Below are 24,317 nucleotides of genomic sequence, written 5' to 3' on the forward strand. Positions count from 1 at the left end.
GTGTTTCCTGACCACTACTTTGCTTCCTCTCAAGAATGTGCTTAAGCTGGGGCATCTCATATTGTAGATCCTCAGTATTGCAGTTGTATTGTGAGGCAAAAGGAAACACTACATCTTTCTCACCAAATGTGGCGTTGCACGGATTTACGGCCTGTATCCCTTTCATTATGACACAATTTTCTTTAGAAAATCTTCTCTTCACCAGAGAGAAACACATCAATATCTGGAACAAACAGACCTGTCCGAAAGGACTCCTCCTCTGTGCTGACTTGTCTTTGAACTATTGGAGTGAACAAGTAATGCCCCTCAAGCAAACAGGTTGGTCTAACCTGACGGCCTGGAGGTGCGGCACTGATGTTGCATTGCTCTGTAAGAGTTACAATATTTTCCCAGATGTCATTAAAGAGAGAGCTTTCTCTGTAACTCTCCAATGTGTCAACAAGAGAGTCAACAAGTGTGACAGCTGTGCCAAATCAAGTTGTGGGGACTGTAAAATATCTGACAGATATTTCATCTCACCAAGAACACTGGTGAATGTTACAAGGAGGCTAACAAACCTGAGATCTATTTGGGCTAATAAACCTTTTTTCCTCTATAGCTCTGTCAACATTTTGCTCTTCTGATATTTCTTTTAGTAGACGTATGATGGCTGGCAGTCTGTCTCTCACTGTCTTGCAGGCATTATACCTACATGGCCACCGTGTATCTATCAGTCTTTGTAACTCTCTTGGGGCCCCCTGAAAGATCTCTCTCTGTACCTCAAGCCATCTTTGGTGCACAAATGACCCTGACACAAAGATATAGAGTTTCTGCAAAAGAGAAAAGAAGCAATTAGCTTCAGGGATGCATTTCACACTGTCAACTAATACTAAATTTAAACAATGTGCATTCCAGTGCACATAAATAGCTAATGGGGCCTCTGATTTCATGCATGGTTGCACACCTGTGTTTTTTCCGCTCATGACTGAGGCTCCGTCATATGCTTGCCCTATAAGGTGGTTTTTGTAGTCAAGGCCATGCTTCTGCAACATTTTTTCTGTGAAAGTGATGCAGCATCGGGGCGCTGTGCTGCCTCAAAGGCAAGGAAGCTCTCACATACTGACTCAGTGTAATAGTATCTTATTACAAAGGACATCTGTTCTTTTTTTGCTTAGGTCTTTAGTCTCATCAACCAAAATGCTGAAAGCCTCACTTTGGGTAACTTCACTAGTTATTGAAGTGCAGACCATTTCAGCTAGACAATCAATTATTTCATTTTGTTTATCATGCCCAAGATATGTTGCATTTCTTTGACTTGTCATTTTTCTTTTGACTGTGGGATTGTGTTTGGCTAGCAGTTCCATAATAGAGAGAAAATTTCCTTTATTCTCACCTTCCGATTCTTTATGTGCTCTCTGTGCTATGTTCTGCGTAGCTGTGAGGAGCAGGGTTACTTCAACAACTTTAATGTACTCTCCATTTTCCTTCACTAATTTATTGTATTCTGCATCTAAGGAGGCTGACAGAGAGGATGTGCTTGAAGAGGATTTTTTATTACTCTGCACATGCCAACATGGTATTAGTATGTGCTTCAGATTTGGCATGGCCTAACAGTCCCCCATCTTTGAAGGTGACCTTTTTCCAATGATTGAACCCCTCTTTAGATGTAAATACTGAACCACCTGAGGAGGGGAGACTGAAGCAGAGTCTTTACTCTGAGAGTATTCCAGCCATTTATGTGTGTTGTACCAGTCTTTAGAGAAGCATCATCTTCTGTCCCCTTGATAGGTACGAGGGAAGACTTTCAGTTGTGGCTGCTTGGGCTGCTCTGCTCTTGACTGGGAGATATCTATGATGTAACAAGAGGCAAAATCAGTTATTCTGACATTAAAATGATAATAACAATAATGGTAATAATAATAATTTATATAATAATTATTATTATTACAATATTATTAATAATAATAATGAGCCTCTCTCCATGTATCAATTATAGCTGTAATAATGGCCTGTAGTAGGCATTTCTATTCACACTAATAAAACTTCTAATAAACTACTAATAAACATTAATCAAAAAGCTTTAAGTGATTATGTCATAATTTGTAATTTAATGGAAACACTAAACAAACCATACAGTTCTCCAGATAATGTTACTATCTAGGCAAGTCATCAATTACATTATTACGGCCACCAATGTAGTTTTAACATACATTTTAGTTGGATAGATTTGATGTTTATGGGAGATTTCTTTAATTTTGTTAGAAATCAAGTATTTTTTGGTGGAAGCCAGACCTCTTTCCATGGTGTCCCATCCACAACCCTGTTCCAATGAGAGACTATATTCAACCTTTCTGCACTTCTACAGACTCCAGGTACACAACAAGTAGATTTTGCATGATATGTCTCCTTTAAATAAAAATTACTTGTAAACATCTCTGATCGGTAAGAAGCGTCCTTCCATCATCACCTGTCTGACAGCGCTTACCTGCCAGTGACTGTAGAGGTATGTGTTCCCGCCCTTTGGATGCCGGAAACCCCATCTGTCGTTAAACTCCACCGGTGGCTGTTGTCTCTACAGTATTCCTCCTCCTGTGTGAAACAGAATTACAGTGCAGATCCTGACAGGCAGCTGTTTCCGTGTAAAGCAGCAACTCCGCTCAGACCGCCAGCTCCTGCTGGGCCACAGTAACAGGTCACAGTGACACCCGGGGACAGAAATTGCTTTTAGTAAGTTTTTGTTTCTGGTCACACCTTCAAATCCATACAAAACAGACTTTCAGCTGGTCTTACACGAACGTTCTGTTCATCAGCAGCCCCAAGAGATGAGAAGACTGTACAAAAAGAAGGAATCTGCAGGAGCGGGGCTGTGCCCTCCGCTGGAGGAACCCTCAGCCGAGCCAGGTACTGTCCCCGGTGGGACTGCTTGCAAGCGGGCAGGTCGGAACAACGGTAGGGACGAGGTGTTGTTTATCAAGACAAGTTCATGAGATGACTTTTACAAAGGAGTAATGTCTGGCTTAGGGTAAATAATGCTTCAATTCAGTTCAGTTTAATTAATCGTCAATAAATTAGTTATTAAAAACGAAATATGTTGTTCTAAAATAAGTGTACGGCAGGATAATCTGATGGTAACACCTCCAACAACATGGTTCTCAAACTGTGGTAAACCACAGATGGTTCTTGGGCTGCCTTCACTGGTAATTTAGGTTTTAATTCTTTGGAAAGTAACTAAAATCAAATGAACTGTATAAATACGTAGTAAAGCAGTAATGAGCGCTGTTGGCTGCTTATGCTGTGATCCATTTACCCCTAAGGTCAGATCTTGGATCTGGACATCAAACCTAACACAACCATGTTCCAGTTACTAGTTGGAAACCAGTGGGATTAATGTATATCCATGGATGTCATGCTATATTTATCATAAAAACATCCGACTATAATATATATGGTTCAAAATGGATGACCGTGTCATTCTTGCAATTAATTGTAACACAGATTACTCATCCTTCAACAACAAACTGATACTTTGTGACATCCCATATTCTAAGGTTTCAATAAAAAAGTGATTAGTTGTTTTTTATGTATAACTCTCTTCTCATTTCAGATAGAGACATCAGTAATTGTGTAAATGGATACCAGCTAACTTTGCACTTAAATTGTCTTTAAAAACATTTATTTGAACCAGCGATCTGTGTTATACATTATTGTATTTTATTCTTTCTATAATTAGTGAAACCAGCTGAAGTTAAAAGTCCAAGTCTCAGTATTAGGGGAATAATTAACTTTATTTTCTGCTTTCATTACTGTAAGCTCCCTTAGTTAAATAAAGTTATGTGTGGTATCCACAGAAATGTTAGAATCTTAGCTAAAACCTGACGTAAACCACTTCTACGAACACCAAACACAAGTAAAACTACAAGCAGTTGAATTAGAAAGTAAACAAACTCCACAAAAGGGCATTACTGCAAAACTAGGTCTCAGCTGGTTACCACAGCTTCTACACACAACCAGCATGTCTGCTGAAAGCAGAGATCTCACAGATTCCAAAAACATATGTTTTGTTACAATCCACCCAGGATTTACTCAGCCAGCATCAATCAAAGACCAGAAGTATCACTCACATTTGAAAAACAGAATTATTAACATGATTAACATTCAAATAGTGTGTGTAATTTCTGAGAAAAACTCAATTAGATTTTGGCGCATTTACAGAGCTTTGATGTAGTTGTTTTTAAATCCAGGACAAATTCCACCTTCCTTCACATTTTTTAAAACTCACATGGGTTTGACAACCAACCGCAGGATCAATCAGACAACCATCTCCAAGCAAGTCAAGTCAAGTTTATTTATAGAGCGCTATTCAGCAAAAAGGCACTCAAGGCGCTGTACATACGGAAAAACATTACAATGATACAGAAAATCAAACAACAGAGGTAATTTAAAAAAAACAATAAAATAAAATAAAGAGAATAGAATGATGGATAAGAAAATGAAAAAGCAAACTCACATATTTTAATAGCTCCCACATGGCTTTTACGTGCTTCAGTGAGGAACTGCTACAGGGCAAAGCTGTTACCGCCAGCTTCTCATTAACTTTCTGATTTTGAATTAGGTAACAAGAACAATATTTTTTAACTCATAAAAATGATAAAGTACATACTTAACTTAAAGCTTTGTGCTTTTTTTACAAAACAGCAACTGGAAAATTAAATGAAAGTCAAGTCAAACATGTGAAAAAGAGAATTTTCTAGGCTACTTATGATAAGCTCTTTGAGGTTAGAATGTCTCCATGCCATCACCCTAATCTTTAGCTTTTAGTCAGCTAAAACATGTTAGAAAAATTGAAAGATTACTTAAAACTTAAATCTGCCAGAGATATGAATACTTTTTAGCTTAACTGTGTCTATGGTGTTGCAGTAACAATCAATGTGACAACCACCCTCATTCTAACCTATTGGTCAATGCAAGCTTATAATCAAGGATGCCTAGTAATCTGTGCAAAAGATTTAATAAGATACAAACTGTCAGAGGTTCAAATTAACCTTTTTTTATACAACCACTAAGTTTTAAATATAAGTCAGCCATGTTGGATTTTGAGGTCAGGGCTGGTAATATACCCGATGTTCCTACTCTGTGTCTTGTTAATCTTTCCAACCCTAAACCTGGAAATTTTAACTTCTGAGTAAAAATGCAGTGCTTAAGTACAACATGTCCTTTAGCAATCCTGCTGCATGTTTGGAACTTAAAACCTTCAACTCCTGTTTTAAAATGTCAACATGATTGTATTTGGAAAGTTTGGTGTTTACTTAGGTGGAACTTGTGAAGACAAGGCTGTAAACCAGGGCTCCGACTGAAACTAAATAAGATTAAAAACAAGTAAAATTATACATACAAGGGAATTTTTAGAGTTCCAATCAGTTTTAGGTGTAATACTAAACTACACTAAACTAAGGAAAGTAATTCCCATGGAATTATGTGGTACGTTTTTGACAAGCATTAAAAAAATCAAAGACTGACCATTGAAACAATACCCAACTGATATCAGCCATATTTATTTTCAATTTAGAGTATTCTTCTTAGGTGTGTCGATCTGAAGGAGCTCTCTTCAGGACCAAAAAAAGGAATATGTAATGTCAAATATTGTTTCACTGAGAACATTTTTGTGACTTGAGAGCCTATCCTGTCCAACAAGCCTTTTGCTTTCTGTCTATTTTCAAGGCGCAAGAAGTTCTATCTATGGCGTTGAGAAGGTTTACCTTGGAGTCCGTGTCAGAATGCCAGTAAGGGATCTGCTGAAGAAAATCCGAGTCCCCGAAGGCATGGAGCCTGACGACTTTAATGTAAATCCTTTTTTTCAACTTTTTGAAAGTGACAGAGTTACTTAGAATAGGTTGTTACCTTCTGCTTTTATTGTGATCTCTTTTAACCTCCTCCAAGTCGACAGCCTGCAAAGGCTCCGGAAGTATGGGATTTTTCATTCAGAAAATCATCATTTAAAAAATTAAATCAATTTCTTGACACCATTGATTGACACCTATTTTGACCAATTGCGTTCAGCTATGGTCTCTCCAGATCCAGTCATATCCACAGTATGTCATCTTATGTGATAGAAGTCCCACATATTCCTTTGCATAAAGTTTAGCCCTGTCAGCTCTGGCGCTGATTCTGATGCTACTGGTGTGTCGCCAGTGAAATTCCTGTCATAAAAAAATAAGGGAACGGGAGCCAAACTCAAAGCCTGTTTTGAAAAACACAAGCATAAACAGTGTTTGTTTTCTGCCCTCTCGATGCATAATTGCACATGTAGCATTACCAGATGGCTTTTGGAGTGTTTTTCTAAACAAATCATGGCAAAGCATTTTGTTAAGAGTAGTTGAACACCTGATGAGGCAGGTAGAGAAGGGAGAGCAACTTTTCAGAGGAGAACCGAATCGAACCGGACTCTCATTATTTACGGACTGGTCAGAGGAAGGCTGGAAGTTTATACATAAAAGGTGTTTTCTATAATAGCCATTTGTAGACTCAAAATGGCCACTTTGGAATATGCAAGGACATACCCACAGAAAAACCTCTCCAGAATGGTCACTTTTTGCTAAGACCAAGTCCTTCCTGAACTTGTAGTAGGTATGGCTTGTATCTAATGCCTGGTTTGATTTCTAAATCTATATCTTTAGCCCTCCATGTAAAGTTTGAGAAAAACAAAAAAACAAAAATTGAAGAAAAAAACAACAACATGTTATCCAAAGGGTTGAAGAACTCCATCTAATTTCATTCAGGTATACACTTTTCAGGCATTTTAGGTGTTTTGAGGAGAGATAATAACCATGAGATAATAATCTTAATCTGCTGATTTCAAGATCAATTTAAGGGTGAGTGAGAAAAACCTCCCTCTCCTTTCTACAGAAGGTTACTGACTCATTCTTTCAGGAAGATGTTTTCTAAGTTATGAAGAAACTTTTGCAATATGAATGAGTCAGTCCAGGTGTCTTCATGTATGCACCAAACTTATTAGTCACTTGATAGACACCATGGGTCTGTGCTGCTTTCCAAGCTGCTCATCAGAATTCAACAGCTCATTCCCTTCTTCCTCTTCTTTAAGATTATGTTATTGTTCTGTAACTTGTTTCCAGAGATCAAACACATGATTCAAAGCAGTGATTATTAAAGTCCAGTCATATTACAATTAGCAATTGTCTATGTTAAAGCGTTTATACTGACAATAATGAAACTTTTCTTGTTTTCTCCACAACACCTTCATGTATGAATGTAGGAAAGGGGCTCAAAAAAAGGTTCTGGTAAGTGAACTGGTCTCATTACTTTCTATCCTATCCCAAAGATCAAAGCTTCTCTATTAACAGTTCTTGAATAAGAAAACTTCACTGGATTTTATTAGGATTTTATATTATGGACTAACACAAAGTAGTAGATAATTGTGAAGAAGAAAGAAAATGACACATGGTTTTCTATTTTCTTTTTTTTTTTTCAAATATAAAGCTAAGAAGTTTGATGTGCATTCATATTCAGCAGATGCACCTTTTACTGCCGTTCCAGCTTCAGGTCTTTTAGTACATATCTTTAACAGCCTTGCTATTTTCTATTAAAAAAAAGGCTCAGGTAGTTATGAGAAAATGTTGAGGGTTGTTGTTCTGCTGGAAAGTGAACCTCACCTCATTCTCAAGTCTTCTGCAGCCTCTTAGAGGTTTTCTTCCTGGATTGCTCTGTATTTAGCTCAATCGATCTTCACATCAGCTTTAAGCAGCTTTTTCAACCCTGCTGAAGAAAAATATCCATGCAGGCTAACGTTGCCACTAGCATGTATCACCATGGAGATGATATGCAGTGTTAGTTTTTACCACACACAAGGTTTTTAAGAGAACGTATCATTTTCTTTCAATTTCACTCTTATGTGCTACTTTGTACATTCAAGTCTGTGGTTTTAGAGTTACAGAAGGAGCAAAAGCTGAAAGAATATGAATTGGTTTGCAAGGTGCTCGACAATTCTTTAAACCAAATGTACGTAAATAACAGTAAAAGTACATATCACAAAAAAATAACAATTCTAGAAACCAAGGGTCTGCCGTGTGTAGGATAAAATCAAATTTGTATCACATTTTGATATTTTTTTATTTGATCTCCTACTGAGGTTTACGTCTCTTCTCTACAGGAAACATGAAACGTGCCAGAACTCGCGCAAGAACTAAACCTACCAGTGTGAGTGTAGAAAATCAAGTACAGCTACTCCCAGTGGATTTCTTATTATCTCCATGGATGAGAAACCTATGGAATGACGAGCTTCACATGTTATGTTGTTCTTGAGGATGGTGTTTAGTAAACTAGTGCCAGGATTGCTTTTTACTTTTAGGGACAACGTCCTTTTAAAAGCCTGGAGGAACTGGCATCCATCATCGAGGTGCTGGAGGAGGATCTTAGAAGTAGCTGTATTTCCCACTCCTCATACCAAAATCCATCTCCTTCTGACTTCGCAGCCTATCCTAAACCGTCTCCAACCAGTAACACATATTGAACATGTCACATACATATTCCGACTCACTGAAATCTTATCTGGAAGATTAACTGCAACTTCATATTTCCGTATGTTTTTCCCTGTAGATGTTAGTTATGGTGATGAATATGATGAAATCATTCCCAGCCCAGAATCCTACATGGTCTACTCGCCGAGCACCTCAGACTATGACACAGCATGGGCCCGTCCTGACTGCATGTTCTTCAACCTCCAGCCCTCTAGTGTCACTGATATGCAAATTTATGGTGACAAAGAGGAAGATTGGTTCAAGCCAAACAACTACTGGGATCTGAACAGCTCTGCTTTCTTCTGGACACAGCTGCAGAAGGAGGAGAGTCAGCTGAGGGCAGCCTCTGATGCTGAGCTCCTGACTACTGATGAGCATGGCAAGACGTAAGTATGGTGTCCACTGTTACTGTATGGGAGAAGAGGTGTCCAATGCTTACTTTTTATAGGAGTAACACACTGATTATGTTCCTCCATCGATTTAGAGACTTCAGAAAGGTAACAAAATACCTAAATCACCAGATAGTTAAAGGTACTGATCTTTACTGGTCGAGTTGTAGAGATGACACCCACCCCATCCAATCCTAATTACTGAAATAAACGGCATCTGTTGAGCTCCGATCTTGCTCTTTCTCGTTGATTCCCTTCTGGAAACCTTGTTTGTTTTGTAGATTTACCCACAGTTGACCTCACACTCTTCATTTTTTTCTTCTTTAACAAGGTTAATTCACATTTCCATTCTTGCTTGGATTAATTAATATCATGGACTGCTTTTCAGGTACAGCAAGTACCTTGTTTGTGCATTGCATGTCAAACACAAATAAAGAAGAACAGCAGACACGATAAAGAAATAATAAAAGTCTGGAGCTACAGTGTGCCTTTAAATTACACTTACAGCACAGTTCAAAACTGATAATATCCCTTACATTTGTTCACATTTTGTCATGAAATTACCACTAACATCACATTTTTTTAATGGGATGCAGTGCAAAATGTAGTGCATAATTGTTATGTGAAAAAAATATCCTTTTTGTTATAAATACAAATCTAAAAAGTGCACTGCATTTACAGCTGTTTTGTGCATTTAGGGACTTATTTTGCTTATTTCTGTTCTAACCCAGTTTTATGTCATTAAATACTCAGATGTATTTTTTTTTCCAATCTATTTTTTCTTTTTCTTCAAGACTTCTGCATACAGTGGTGTGTATAGGAAAGAGAGCGCAGGCATTTGCCATTGCCAAAAGAATGGCTGTAGTTAACAGCCTGGACCTCAAAGACCATGATGGAATGGTACAGTACCCAAACATATTACACCAACATTAGATTGTTGCATTTTTATAAACTTATAATTACAATGCTATGTTGCCATGGCTTTTGCCACCAGAATTAAACAAGATCAATCATTTGAAACATAAAGTGAAAAGCAATGTCTGACAGATCCCAGTTCATATCTTATTCTAGGTACATTGAAAATATATTTAACCTCTTTTAGATTTGTACTATTTTTGCTTTTTATCACACTACTATACACACTACTGTACATGTTTCATCAAAAAATGCCAATATCAACCAGAGATAATCAGAGTAAATAGAAAAAAAAAAATGATTTAATTTATTGATGGGAAAAAAGCTGGTTGTAAAAATCCTGGACCTGGATAATCAATAAACTGCTTGATAGAACCTGCCTGACAACATGAGGTAGGGTGAAAGTTCCTAAAAAGCAGCACATCCTGCCCTGATCAAATTCAAGAACATATGAGAAACAGTGTAGCCATTTCAACATTTTTCTGGAGGTCAGTGAATGACAGGGAAAGCTACTAAACTTGGAAAAGTGGTCAGTCTTTGCAGGACTGGCTTGCCTGCCAAAAAAAATCCAAGAGCATATGGAGAACTCATCTTATCAGGTCATTGTTCATGATTCAACAATAAGAAAGAGACAGGGCAAAAATGGCCTCCAAAGAGAGTTCAAAGTCTGGACTTCAATCTGATTGAGATGTTGTGGCATCCTAAAGGCATTCAGCCACACCCTCCAGTGTGACTGAATCAGAACAATTCTTCAACGAAGAGTCAATCAAAATTCCTCCAATGTGGTGTTAGAGACTCGTTCCAGTTGTTGGTGCCAAGGATGGCAGAACAAGTTTATTGCCTAACAGCCATTTAGGTTTTTAGGCAATTAGTTTTTCACATGACAGGTTGGTTTACATAGTTTTTTGTCATAATTAAATTAGATCATAAATTTGCATTTACTCAGGTTATCTTTGTCTGATGTTAAAATTTGTTTGATGATTTGAATCGTTTTAGTAAGACAGAAAGAGAGAAACAGATTAAATATGTAAAGGGGCAAATACTTGTTTTACAACACTGTATCTTGTAAACCTGTGCAGCCTTGGGCCTGCACACAGTGTTAACTAAATGATGTAACGTTTGTACTCACAGACTGCCCTTCTCTACGCCGCAAAGCATAACCAGCACCTGCTGGTGGCAGATTTGATTCGACTGGGAGCAAACGTTAACGTGACAAACAACCTGGGAAAGTCCTGCCTCCACCTGAGTGCCGAGAATGGCTATATCAGAGTATTAGAGGTCAGATAATTTAAGTTCATTTTGTGACAGAAACGTTGGTGGGGATTGTATTTAAAGAACAAATTGCTATTTGTTTTCATTTTTCATCACAGACATTCTACCTGCTGTTAATCAGATCAGATTTTATTTTATTGAATAATGATGTAGCAAGATGTTGGTTTACAGAGTACAAAAGATTACTTTCACAGTCTGAGAACATAGATTATCTGCAGCACCTCAGATGACTAATCACTGGTTTTAGAAACACCACGTCAAGTCGGCATACAAAATGTGAATTAGAGCTGCTCTGAGTTTAAAGCCCTGTCGTCACATGGACTCATTTAATCTTTTCATCGGATGGCTGGGTGGGTGGATGGATGGATGGATGGATGGATGGATGGATGGATGATGGATGGATGTTTTAAAGATATCTAAACTAATTATTTTCTTAATTTCTTGGCTCAATATCTAAATAGTAACCTAATATACGATGCCTTGAAAGAATATTCAAACACTTTGAACTTTTTTCCCATGTTTTAAAATTACAACCAGACAATCCTATGTTTTTTTATTGTGTTTTTAAATTACAGACCAAGAAAAGGAAAATTTAAGAAACATGATACTTAGTTTAGAAAAATTTTATCAATTCAGAAGGCAAACTATTGCCATCAGAATTCATCCAGTTACAGCAGAGGTCCACAACTGGGAGAATATGTTTGTGGAAAACAGCAAATACATAGAGTAGGCAACTAGCTATTTAGGGCACATTGAAAACATTTGGAAGCATTCTAGTCAGCTAAAATTAGATTTAACGTTTTGGCCTACATGCCAAAAGCTAAGAAAATTAAAAGTACACCTCGCCCTGAAGACATCATCCCCTTGACCAATTGTGGTGGTGGCAGCATCATCCTATGAGCAGTTTTTTTTTTCAACTATGACAGGGAAATGGGAAATTCTTGAAGAAACCATGAAAAACTTGTGACTGGGGCAAAGAGTCCCCACCCAGCTGAACAGCAACAGTAAACATGGCAGAGACCTACAATAGAATGATTTAGATCAATGTTCCATTGCTACATTAAGGCAAGACTTGATTTCTGCTGACATGTTGAAAATCTTCGTGTAAAGGCACACGTTCAAAGCCACTAAACTGTACGAGTACGACAAGTACAAGTACGATGAGTACGAGGGTACTCCAGTTTGTGTGATTCAGGACGCTACATCTAATCGCTGCTCTAATAATAAGGTCAGATTAACCTTAAGTGTAGTGCCTTTTCAAGAATCAAGAACCTCTGCAAAATTGTTGTGGATGCTGCACTACTGTGCTAAGCTAGATCACTTTACTGTAGATATTGTGTGCCTCTCTTTTTTCTGACATACTCCCAAAGTGAAGGAAGTCCAGTTATTTTTCTTCAATTGTCTTCTTGTTATCTCCTGTCTTCACCCAGCTCATTATTGTAAACAGAAGCATATTATGTTATTGCAATAAATGTCCCCCCGAAAACATGGGGCAGCTGAATAGCATGTAGTTGCATGAAATAAACTGAGCCCCAGAGATTTTGCCTCAGGTTACTTTTGAGTCATTTGAGAAACTTGAGAAATAATTTTAACCTTACTGTAAATGTGAAAATGTGCATTTTATGAAATATCAAAACCTGTGAAATATGATGTATGTTCAATGTTCATAATACGAATCTCTATTACAGGTTTCTAAAAATTTTTTGGTTAATTCTGTAAAATTAGTAGCCCTATTTACTATTGAGTCTTGCTTTTCAGTGGTGGACAGAGATATGTAGTTTTACATAAATGTTGCTCCAGTATCATCTTTCTACGTATCTGATGATGTAGCATACACAGTTTAATCACTGGCGCAGTCAGGGTGCCATGCATGTTTTGGACATAATGAAAAATTAGGCTGCAGGAGTGTTGCAATTCTGAGAAGCCATACAAACGTACATATGTTAAACTGATATAAAAGGTACATAATACTCTATGAATGTCACAGCAGTGACGCAATAACAGCACTTTTACTACACTATGCAGACGCCCTGTTAGCAATGATGAAGATTAAAGGCCTGTACATACTTTGCAAAAACAGAGAATCCTTGAGGTGACAAGAACAAGAATGAAGTTCTTCCTGGCCAGGACGTTCCACGCTTCCCAGGAACTTGAGCAAAGAACTCCTGGGAAGTCCTTATTGGTCCTTTCTGTTTTGGCAGCTCAGTAAACACACCCACTCCAAATTTCTGCCCAATCACATAATAGTTGCGAGGAAACACAGAATAAAAATGTTCTGCTCATTTGATATGTCAAGAACTAGCTGCAAGAACTCCCATACCAGGGCTGCAAGGACAGAATGATTTATTTTTGCTCCTACAAAGAGGGAGAACAAATCTCTCTCTTCTTGAAGAACATTTAAAGTTCTTAAACCTGCATACTGAGCTCTGGAGCTGACAGTAGCCCAAATTATTTTAAAATATTTTTCCTCTAAACGTTTATATATCCTGTGGAATTGTTTGATATGACTAAGAAATCTGTGGCGGACTGGTGTTTCTATCGCATTACATAATACATATGCTTGAGTATCCTATATATAAAGAGGCCATGCATGCTGTAACATTGTTTTTTCAATAGCGCTAAAACAACTGAAATATTTATACAATGATGAAACAATAGCTAAAAATTTGACTGAACAATCCTGGAAATCTAGATATGGCCTGACATTTTCTCAGAGCTGTGAGGGTTCTGTCAAAATTTAGATTCCCCTGACAAGAAAAACATCCTTTCTAACTTATCTAACCTCCATTTATTTCCTTCCTTACATCACTTCACTGGATCATCAATATGATCATTGCTTACTTTATGTATTTTTTCAGTTTTGTTTTTGTTTTGTTTTTACCAGGTTTTAAAACAAGCAATGATGGATGGTCTGTATATTGATGTGGAAGCCACTGATAACTCGGGTAGGTTTTGGTCAGTCTACCTATTTTTAATAATAGCTCAAATAAGAACAAAACACTGTTATGACTGCTGAATTTACAAATACCGGTTGAAGATGTCCATATTTGGAAGCGGTAAAATAACTTCCAAATTTAGGTAATCTGGTTTTATGGCTAAAGATAGCAGAGCATCATCTGCATAGCAATAGAAATTTTGGCTGATATCACCTTTGATAATATCATTGTTAATATGAATGCAGCAAATTTATCAGTAATCCCATAACTAAGCCACTCACTGATGAGAGAAGTGCTTAGGAGCTCCAGACAGATAACCTGAGAATATTCCGACCAGGGTTCTATAGTAAAAACATATTTAGGTACTAGTGAATGTTATCAACTTCAGAGTTTTCATTTGCTCTCAGGAATGAGTGTCCTCCAGTGTGCTTCTGTGGCTCTGAAGACCAGTATGAGCGAGGTGGGCAGCAGCATGTCTCTGAGTCACAGCAGACTTCATACTCTGCGCCAGGAGCACATGATGGAAACACTGAAATGTGTGCTGCAGATGGACAGCTACCTGCATACTGCCGCTAGCCGCTCTGTTACAGGTATGTTTCTAAATTAGAACAAACAGGCCTACAGCTCACTTTAAAACTGAATGTAGAGCAGCCCTTTTTTTAAGGCTGCTGATTAAATAGTGTCTGCACTTGAAAGGGAGCTTATATAAAAGTGTTATCCTAACCAGTAAGAATGTAGTTCTTTTCTCTGAGATATTTGGTTTATTTGTCCAGTTACTTACTTGATTAAGACCTTCATGTGATGAAGATTCTGAAATAGCCATTACTGAATAATGCCTTGTGTAGGATGCTTATCACAGGTTCATAATCCACCTCTCATGTCAATCAAAAAATCTGGGCTTTTTTTTCCCAAGGCTCTAGTGGTAAACCTCAGCTGCTGCTCCAGTTGAATCTTAAGTCGTTTTATTTAAAATCAGCAAATAACTAGTCTGGTTTTTCCACAGGCACAAAGCCAGCATGTCAGTACTACTGTAACATACTTTTAGATTATTGTGAAGTTGTTGTGTCTCATGTGGGGTTCCAGGAGAAAAAATCCACTTCTGAATAACGCTGAAAAAGCCAAACTGTATGTTTAGTTTTGTGTTTAATGAATGTACCTCCTGTATGACTCTGATCTTCTTCCACTTGTTTGGTTTCCTCTTTGGTAGCACACACAGTTCTAAAGCAGAACTGCAGAGTGTAGTGCCCTCGAGGCTGACATAAAAGGTCATTTTACAATTGTGACTTCTCACTCGGCTTTTACTACGTATAGAACCCTAATATATTAGCTCTATTAAGTCATCTGAGAGCAGTGATGGCAGAGTACCTTCTCTAGCTGATCGTCCCAATTTCAGTGAATCTGTTAATAAGCTGTCTCAATGTTCAAACTCCTGTGTTTTAGCTTTGTGCAGCTTGAGTTTAAGTCCGAAATCCTTCTAGTTCTACTTGATCCAAGCCATTATTTCTCCATTAGCACAAACCAGCCTCCTTAGTTAAAATAAATCAGAGTGAGTTTCCAGCTGTTAACGTGAAAGCAAACAAATGTAGGGTTGAAAGAGCTCCATTTATTTGTCAAATGTTTTTTTGTTGTGTGGTTGTCCTAAAATAACTGTGGTGTTCTTACTGTATGTCTATCACTTTAATAGTTATTGTAGTGAGTGCAAACTCTGTCACAAGAACCTTTGATTTGGTCATTTTTTTTCCTGGGAAAATAAAGACATTGCTCAGACTGGAAACAAAGAATAATGTTTGCCTCGCACCATTACAGAGAGGCATTCCTCAATTTCTCTCTATAAAAAATGATTGAAATAAATAATTCAATGTGGGGGTTTTTTCGTTCCTGGATCTCCTCAAGGCATTCTCTGAATGCCTTAAAGGCCCTGATGGTTAGTCTATGCATAAACCGTCTCTTTCTGTTGGATCTTCCTTTAACTGTATTCCACATTTTTTTTACAGGATTGTGTGGGAGGTAGACAGATTCTCCTCATAAATCTCATTATTTGACCCAGTAATCGTACAAATAGATGCCACAATATAATTGGTCTAATGTATAAAATGCTGTTTTAAATAAGGGTTTGGGTTTATGAAAACCCTTTTCACTGCCAACCAGCATTTCTAACCTCCAGTTGGTATTTATGTGTTGCAAAAAGGAGATACGTAAAACACTGGCTGGCAATAATAAATGACCTAACAGTGTTTGTATAAAAAACTTAGAAAAGGGTGTTGAGGTGTGCTGGGTTCAAATATGAAAATAAGCAGGCATCAGACGTGGATCAGCTTCAATTACCCTTTACTTCTGCTATGTTCTTCTTTCCCTCTCCTACATACAGCCCCGTCAGAGCTCCCCCTTTTGGACTTTTCATGTAATAGCACAACACAACATTTTCCTTTTCCCTGAAGCAATTTCTTACATGTTGCATTTACACTGCAAAACTCACTGCAGAAAACTAAGTTTGTATTTCAATCGACCAACAGTAATATGAAAAGTACACAAACGATATTAACTAAGGTCGGAATAGTTCATTAAATGAATGACAGCATTATAATAAAGTAACAGTTTCACTGGTAACCGTAATCATCATAGTATGAACTATTTGTTTTACTGTATTGTATATTAGCAGAACAGTAGTACCTCTTTACTGGTCTTAAAGAACACTTATGCCAGTCTTAGTATCAGGGGTTTTCACTTTATCTTACAAAACCTGTTAACCATCTTGGTGCATTTCTAGATCTCTGACTTCTTCTAAGTGCAGCAGTTGATTAATTAATGTTTCCAGGAAGTACAAAGATATCAAATACAGTGTCATTGTTTTAGTCTGAATCTGTTAAGGGTTGTTTTGGGAAGTGTGCAAGTTTGGAAGCATTCCACTTGCATCCATCGTTTAGTACGTAAGTGTTTTGTCCAACTTTCTTCATGACAGTCCGTGGTTCCGTAAATCTTGAAGATCCTTTGGGAATGTGCTCAGGTCTGCGAACACGAACAATGTCACCCACTTTGACTGTTGGTGTTTTAGCTCTCATTTTCTTGTCTGTATATGCCTTCATTTTATTTTGCTTTTGTTTCACCCTCTTTTTGATTTCAGCATGTGTTTTGCTTTTTAGTGCTGCTGGAAGTATGTTCAACTTGGTGCGCATTTTCCTATTTCTCAGTATCTCATGAGGAGTAGCTGGGTAGTTGTATAGGAATTCTGTTACAGCTTCTTTCCATGAATTGTGACTTCTTTCAGAGGTCTGTATACAGCCCTTAAGTACTCTGTTAAATCTCTCTACAGCACCATTTGCTTTAGGGTAGTATACACTGGACTTTAAGTGCTGTATTTCTCTCTCCCTCAGAAAATTGCGAAATGCATGAGAAGTAAACTGAAGACCATTATCTGAGACAAGGTACATCGGATTACCTTCCCTACTGAACACAGTGGCTAAAAAGCGAATGATAACATCTGTAGTGACAGTAGAGGTGAATGCAACCTCAGGCCATTTGCTGTAGTAATCTGTAAGAACAATAGCATAGCGGCAGTCCCATGCAGCATTGTCAAATGGACCTGTAATGTCTATCGCAATTTTTTCCCATGGTTTGCTGGGCAACTCAACCAGTGTAAGTGGAGCAGGAGCAGTTATGGCTACCTTCTCACTGAACTGGCAGTTAACAGAGGAAGCAATAAAAGAATGTACAGGTTTGTCCAATTTTGGCCACCAGAACATTTCACGCAGTCTCTGCTTGGTACGGACTATACCTTGGTGTCCCTCATGTGCCAAGTCAACCACTCTGGCACGTCATGAAACTGGAACAATTAGTCGATCTGTCCCTCTTAATATCAGTGAACCATGAACTGACATCTCATGTCGTACCTGAAAGTATGGAGCAAGGTTCTCAGGCAGACCTTATTTGCATTTGGCCCAACCTTTTCGAATATGGTTGCACAGTAGTGACAGTTCTGGGCAGGTTTCACTGGCAGACGTGAAGTCTGGAAGAGAAATGGCACATAGTGATTCTCTGAAAACAGCTCCAATCATGTCAGGTTCCTCTGTCGCCTCATTTGCAGCAGCTAGTGGCAGTATGGACAGGCAGTCAGCAGTGACGTTTTGGTGTCCTTAACGGTAAGTGACATCATATGTGAAGCAGAGCAGTCGAGCACACCATCTGGCGATCCTCAGTCCAGCACGGCCAGAACCTTTAGAAGCAAGTAAGGTCGTAAGTGCCTGATGATCTGTACAAAGGACAAAGTGATGACCCCAGAGGTAGGTTCTCCACCTTTCCCCTGCTCAAACGCAGGCAAGAGCTTCACGTTCAACCGTGGAGTACTAGCGCTCAGAAGAAGAGAGTGTTCTAGACGCAAAAGCGACAACTCTCTCATTTGATTTGAATACAACTGAATTAAAACCGCACCCTGTCCATAATCCGAGGCATCAGTAGTGACATAGATTGGTAACTCAGGGTCATACAGAGCTAAGGCAGGACTATTGACTATCAGTTCTTTAAGCAAGGTACAGCTAGATTGTGCTTCTATTGTCCACTTGAAGTTTAAATCTGTGGTTCAATGACACGTAGTGGTTCAATGACAATTGCAAAGTCTGGAATGAATTTACTGTACCACAATTCAAGACCAAGGAAAGATCTCAGAGAAGACGTATTGTGTGGAGCTGGAGCATGAATCACAGCAGTGATCCTGTCCTGGTCCGGTTGAAGATCTTCCTTTGAAATGGTGTGACCCAGGTAGTTGAGGGAAGATTGATTGAACTTGCATTTATGCATGTTTAGTTTGAGTCCAGCATCAGTCAGGGCTTGGAGTTTTCATCATGTTCTCTTTGTGTAGCGCCATAGCAGATGATGTCATCCAGGTATGCTTGTACACCTGGCAAATCTGCAAGGATGATTGACATCATTTTTTGAAAGGCAGACAGAGTAGAAGCTAAACCAAATGGAACTCTGTAGAAATGAAAAAGTCCATCATGAGTAATAAATGCAGTAATATCACGACTTTCAGGATGCAAAGGCAGTTGGTGGTAGGCAGGGGCTAAATCAATTGTGGAAAAAACAGTATCCCTACGTAGGTTCGAGAATAATTAGTCCATGTGTGGTAATGGTTAGCAATCAGCAATAATGACTTTATTTTGGCTCCCTTAAATCAACACACATGCGTGGTTTTCCACCATCTCTTCTTTGTGTCACGACTATGGGAGAAACCGAAGGAGAAGCATCAATCCTTTCAATAATGCCCTTATCCTGGAGATCTTTGAGCTCCTCTGAAACAGCTTGTCTTACTGAAAATGGAATTCTCCTGAGTTTTTGTTGAATTAGAACAGCATTTGGCAATATATGTACTTTATGAACGAAGTTTTTTTTTAGCATTGCCTACTTCCTGAACTGACATTTCTGGGGCACTTTCAGGTACACACTTTGGTACAGCTGGTTGAACCGTAAAAGTAGGAGGAGTAATAGTAATAACGATTTTTCGTCCTTCAAGTTTCATTTGTAATGCTTGAAACAAATCTAAGGCAAGGAGAGCAGCACCTGACTCAACCACAACTAGAGTACCTGCAGTAGAATGATTATTATGAGAAATTGCAGCTTTTAAGCACCCTTTTACAGAAATGTTCTCTTTCGCATAGGTGACAAGAGCAAATGTAGCTTCAGTTAGCAGACATTCTGAAAAGTAGGTGTGGTAAATGTTCTCTGGTATAATGGACACGGATGAGCCAGTATCCACAATCACCTCAACATATTTGCATTGTCCATTAACAGTCACTTGAACTGTGCAGAGGACCTTGTCTTGTAGAGTATTGTTCATGTAAAGAACTGTGGGCTCATTAATAACCACTTCACGTACTGCCTTTTGAGTTGAACGACATACTCGTGAAAAATGTCTGACTTTACCACACTTATTGCAGGTCATTTTAGCAGCATGGCATGTAGGGTTGTTAGCAAGGTGGTTGGAAGATCCACAGTGAAAGCAGGAACGGCGGTCACTTGCAACTTGAATTGTGGCAGGAGTAGTATCCGTGGGCTTCTGCTTCGTGTCCCAGCGGCGGCTTTGCTTTGATTGCTTTTGTATGGCCCTCACTGGAGTGGAAGCGCCAGCAGCAGAAGCATCAGACAGAACGTTAGCATCTCTTAATCCACTTTCAATTTGCAATGCTAGCTTTAGCAAGTGTTAGGTTTGGTTCAAGTAATAGCCTGTCTCTTATGTGAGTGCAACACGCTCAATCAGCTGATCACGTGGCATTTGTTCCTCCATGTTGCCAAAATCACATGTAGCAGCCAACTCCCGTAAAGAAGCCAAGAATTGATTTACTGTTTCATCAGGTCTCTGCGCTCTTTGTCAAAACTTGTGACATTCAGCAATGACGTTCACCTTTGACACAAAATGTTCTTTTAAATAAGCAGGAATCAGACGTGGATCAGCTTCAAATACTCTTTACTTCTGCTACGTTCTTCTTTCCCTCTCCTACATACAGCATCTTCCAACATACACCATCAGAGCTCCCCCTTATGGGCTTTTCATGTAATAGCACAACACAACAAAGCGTTTCAAATTCAAAAGGAGGGGAAGACGTGCAGCAAAGCTACCATGGTCGGGAATCAAACCCCAGATGGTTGCGTTGAAGACTAATATCCTAACATAGACGCGCTGATCCACAGCAGGGATATTAAACTAACAGCAGGATGACGTAACAGGGAGCTTATATACTGTTAATGTAACATTTTATTCATGTTGAAGCTCAGGTATTTCATGTGTTTATTTCCCTGTCTAAGTAAAGAAATGGAGCAAACAAATAAGTACATGTATTCATTTGCTTAATTATTGAAGCAAAACTAACACTTTTACGAATTGCTGTTGTTCTCTAGACAGAACCAGTTTTTTGTCTCAGTACTGGAAACAGAAGTAATGTTAAGCAAGTAGTTGTACTGCTTTAGCTCTGGAACAGGTCACGCACGCACACACACACCCACAAACACACACTGCTAATTTGCAACGCATACCTTTGGCTCCAGATCCCCTGTTCTTTTTGTTCAAAAGTAGTCAGGTTTGCTTCTCATGACAAAATTTAAAAAACATTTTTTCTTTTTTTTATAAAGACTCTATAAAGGCTTCATTTTATATGTTTAGTCACTGACTACACTCTCACAAGTAGATCATGAACTCTTTACAGTTGTTTTCTACAAGATGTGTCGTGCAGTAGTTGTTAAGCCAGTTTGACAAGTTATTTTTCTTCTTTTTCAGGGGAGCCGGAGTATACAGATCAGAGCTGGCTGAACAGTCAGCAGATTTGCCCGGCAGGGCCTTTTGGAAACCCGACAGTAATGTTCTGAGTTTGTTCAGGCTTGACTTTGGCTAGAGAGACTATAATTAGTTGGTTCCTTTCTGCCTAAGTACGAGTTCAAGCCTGTTATGTACGAGAAGCATCTGTTATGCTGTGTGTTGTTTACGATAGCTGGCTTGTGGTCAGTTATTTATTAATGCCTGCAGAGCAAAGTTAGATGCACATTCACTGGTTTCTGTGAAACTTCCATTGTTTGTTACAGTTAAGTAACAGGTTATCTCTAAATAACTGTGTCCCTAAAGACTCCAAGGTAAAATCCTTTGGCTTTACTTGAAGCACTACAGTGTGATTGTACCTTTTTTAACATATTTGTTCAAAATGAGGGGGAAGTGCTGTAAACGAATATTTGGGGATCATATTAAGTCCTTCAATAAACTAATGAGAGCTGTTCCCTAATATGCATGCAAGAACAAAATAGATATATAACATTTGGATACATTTACTGCTATATTTTAACAGGATGAGATGCTGCCTGATCCGGCTGCACCACCTCATATATAAATATACAGATCCATTAAATAAATTACAATATTGTTCAAGTATTTTAGTATCTTGATTCACCAAGTGAAACACATTATATAGATTATCCATATGAGGGTACAGTGTTGTTGTTGAAGTGCATACATCAGCTAGCTACTACATGAGGCTGGAGGAAACACAGTACATCTAGGTTTTCTAAGTATGCTCAGTAAAATTGGGTGAAGTCTCCACTACAACTCAAATGTTTTGCATTAATGACACAGATTTGGCACAAGTCAAACCAAATAATAATGGTACAACGGCTTGTTCCTAAATATGCCGAAATCCACAGAAAACAATTTAACCTGTCCCACGTGTCAGTCTAAGCGGGAGCAAAATGTGAGTTTACTGAAGAATGTAGCTTTATGTGTTGAGTCATATATGTATACATTTAGTAACAAACAACAAAGCTTTCTTAACCCTGTTAACACCCTATTGAACCAGTATATCGAGGCTGTTCTGATGAAACTCTGGTTGGAAGACAATATTTGTGGCATCCAGAAATGATCATCCTGAGAATCCCTGTGAGTGGAGCTAGATGGGGCCACAATGCAAATATAAACTAGGTGATAGTTTTCAAGCAGATGCAGGGCATAGATTTTATTAACTTGAATCACATTGGGACTCTGTATGATCAAATGCTTTATTATATTGAAAGTATTGACTATCTTTTTTCACTTGGAAAGCACACTATTGATAGCCAACAAAATCAAGCAAAAAGCCAAAAGATGGAAATTACATGTTGGATCTTTTAAGGACTGTTGTTTAGAGCACATTAAATAGTAAGTTGTCATGGAAAAGTAATCCAGTAAAAACTTCACTGCTTTCCCATGACTCATCTCAATGTAAAAAAACACTCAAGTTAGGTGTGTTGAGTTATCACTTTCAATCTTTGACCTAGTGTGGCATAAAGATTCTTTCTTTGTCAAATGTAATGTTATGTGATGTATTCGTGGAATGTTTAATGGTTTTATGAATCATTACACTTTGATTTAATAAGATTAGATGACAGACAGACAGACAGACAGATAGATAGATAGATAGATAGATAGATAGATAGATAGATAGATAGATAGATAGATAGATAGATAGATAGATAGATAGATAGATAGATAGATAGATAGATAGATAGATAGATAGATAGATAGATAGATAGATAGATAGATAGATAGATAGATAGATAGATAGATAGATAGATAGATAGATAGATAGATAGATAGATAGATAGATAGATAGATAGATAGATGATAGAGATTTCTTTATTTTCCCACAAACAAAACACCTTTTTTGTTTCATTTCTATAGCATATCTTGTACATCTTGTACCTGTTACTGTGTAAACTATTAAACAGGTTCATTTATGGGCTGTTCTTACCATTCTGTTCTGTGGTACTATGTTATAGCAACAAATGGTTTTATTATCATGTTGGGAAGCTGTTTTTTTTTTTATTTCATTGTATATGAGGAATGGTTGATATAGGCTACAGGTATCTTCCTTTTAGTAAATAATATTTTGAATATCTCTGGGACAGAATATGTAAATCTATATGTAAGCACAGTTACTATTGTTCTGGTTTATCCTGTGGTCATGGCAACCTCTTTTGTTTCAAATGTATTTTGGAATTTATGTTGCTGTGTTTAAGATAAAGACAAGGACATCTCATAAATCACTGAGGAGTTATTTGCTAATGTCACAGATCATAGTTTAAAGCCAGTTTCTTTTTTTCCCAAATGCTATCAACACATGAAGTTAGAGAACAGTGAAAGATAATGAAATATCAGGTTAAACATCTTTAGGTACTTGATTCTACTTGTCATAAATGACAAGCTAATCACAACCCACACTTTTGTATAGCTTTCATTATTTCATTATCATTTGTGTGGCCTGACCCTAATTTCAAACATTTAGATTTAACACCCAACTGTAATCCAAAAGCAGATGTCCAGCTGCTTTGGGACCAGGCTTTGCTCTCCATAATGATCACCAGTCTGAGTAAGGTTGGTGATTTCACCTGAAAAGGTTTATAGAGGGAATACAAACCAAGAACTCAACCACCAAAATGACACCATCAGTTTCCAGCAGCTCCTATCAGTTGGAAACCATAAAACGTTTATTACTCTGTTATGCACACAAAATGTAAACCAGCTTGTGTTTGGTAATATGTCCTTATTCACATTGTTAATATCCAATTATCACACGCTTTTGCAAAACATTAATACATTTTATGCTGTAATTCAATAAAAGTATTTCCTTTTATTTGTTTTCAATCTTTTTCTTCATTAAAAACAAGCTTACATAAAGGTTTGCCTAAAAATGTGCAGTCTGTTGTAAATTATACTTTTGTTGTTGCCGGTTTATGACCAACAGCCGTGCATCTCTAACAAATCACAGATGAAACTACTGAATGTATTTTGC

At 37.9% G+C, this 24,317-nt stretch overlaps 1 protein-coding gene across 4 annotated transcripts; it reads left to right on the forward strand.

Moving 5' to 3' along the window:
- Nucleotides 1–2,561: 2,561 nt before the first annotated feature.
- On the forward strand, nt 2,562–21,419 carry zgc:113279 (uncharacterized protein LOC553749 homolog). 4 transcript variants are annotated; one of them, XM_047390893.1, is made up of 12 exons: nt 2,562–2,706; nt 2,790–2,928; nt 5,698–5,819; nt 7,250–7,274; nt 8,144–8,190; nt 8,342–8,489; nt 8,590–8,896; nt 9,694–9,799; nt 10,946–11,092; nt 13,971–14,031; nt 14,430–14,612; nt 21,284–21,419. In XM_047390893.1, the coding sequence occupies exons 2-12, from the start codon at nt 2,802–2,804 to the stop codon at nt 21,370–21,372; spliced, it is 1,362 nt and encodes a 453-aa protein (XP_047246849.1). In that variant the 5' UTR covers nt 2,562–2,706; nt 2,790–2,801; the 3' UTR covers nt 21,373–21,419. The 4 variants fall into 4 exon arrangements, with proteins under 4 accessions (XP_047246849.1, XP_047246852.1, XP_047246851.1 ...); XM_047390896.1 differs by having other exon boundaries at nt 2,790–2,880; XM_047390895.1 differs by having other exon boundaries at nt 2,793–2,928.
- The last annotated feature ends 2,898 nt before the right edge of the window (nt 21,420–24,317 follow it).

Source organism: Girardinichthys multiradiatus, chromosome 18 (assembly GCF_021462225.1).
Source record: "Girardinichthys multiradiatus isolate DD_20200921_A chromosome 18, DD_fGirMul_XY1, whole genome shotgun sequence".
NCBI classification, from domain to species: Eukaryota; Metazoa; Chordata; class Actinopteri; order Cyprinodontiformes; family Goodeidae; genus Girardinichthys; species Girardinichthys multiradiatus.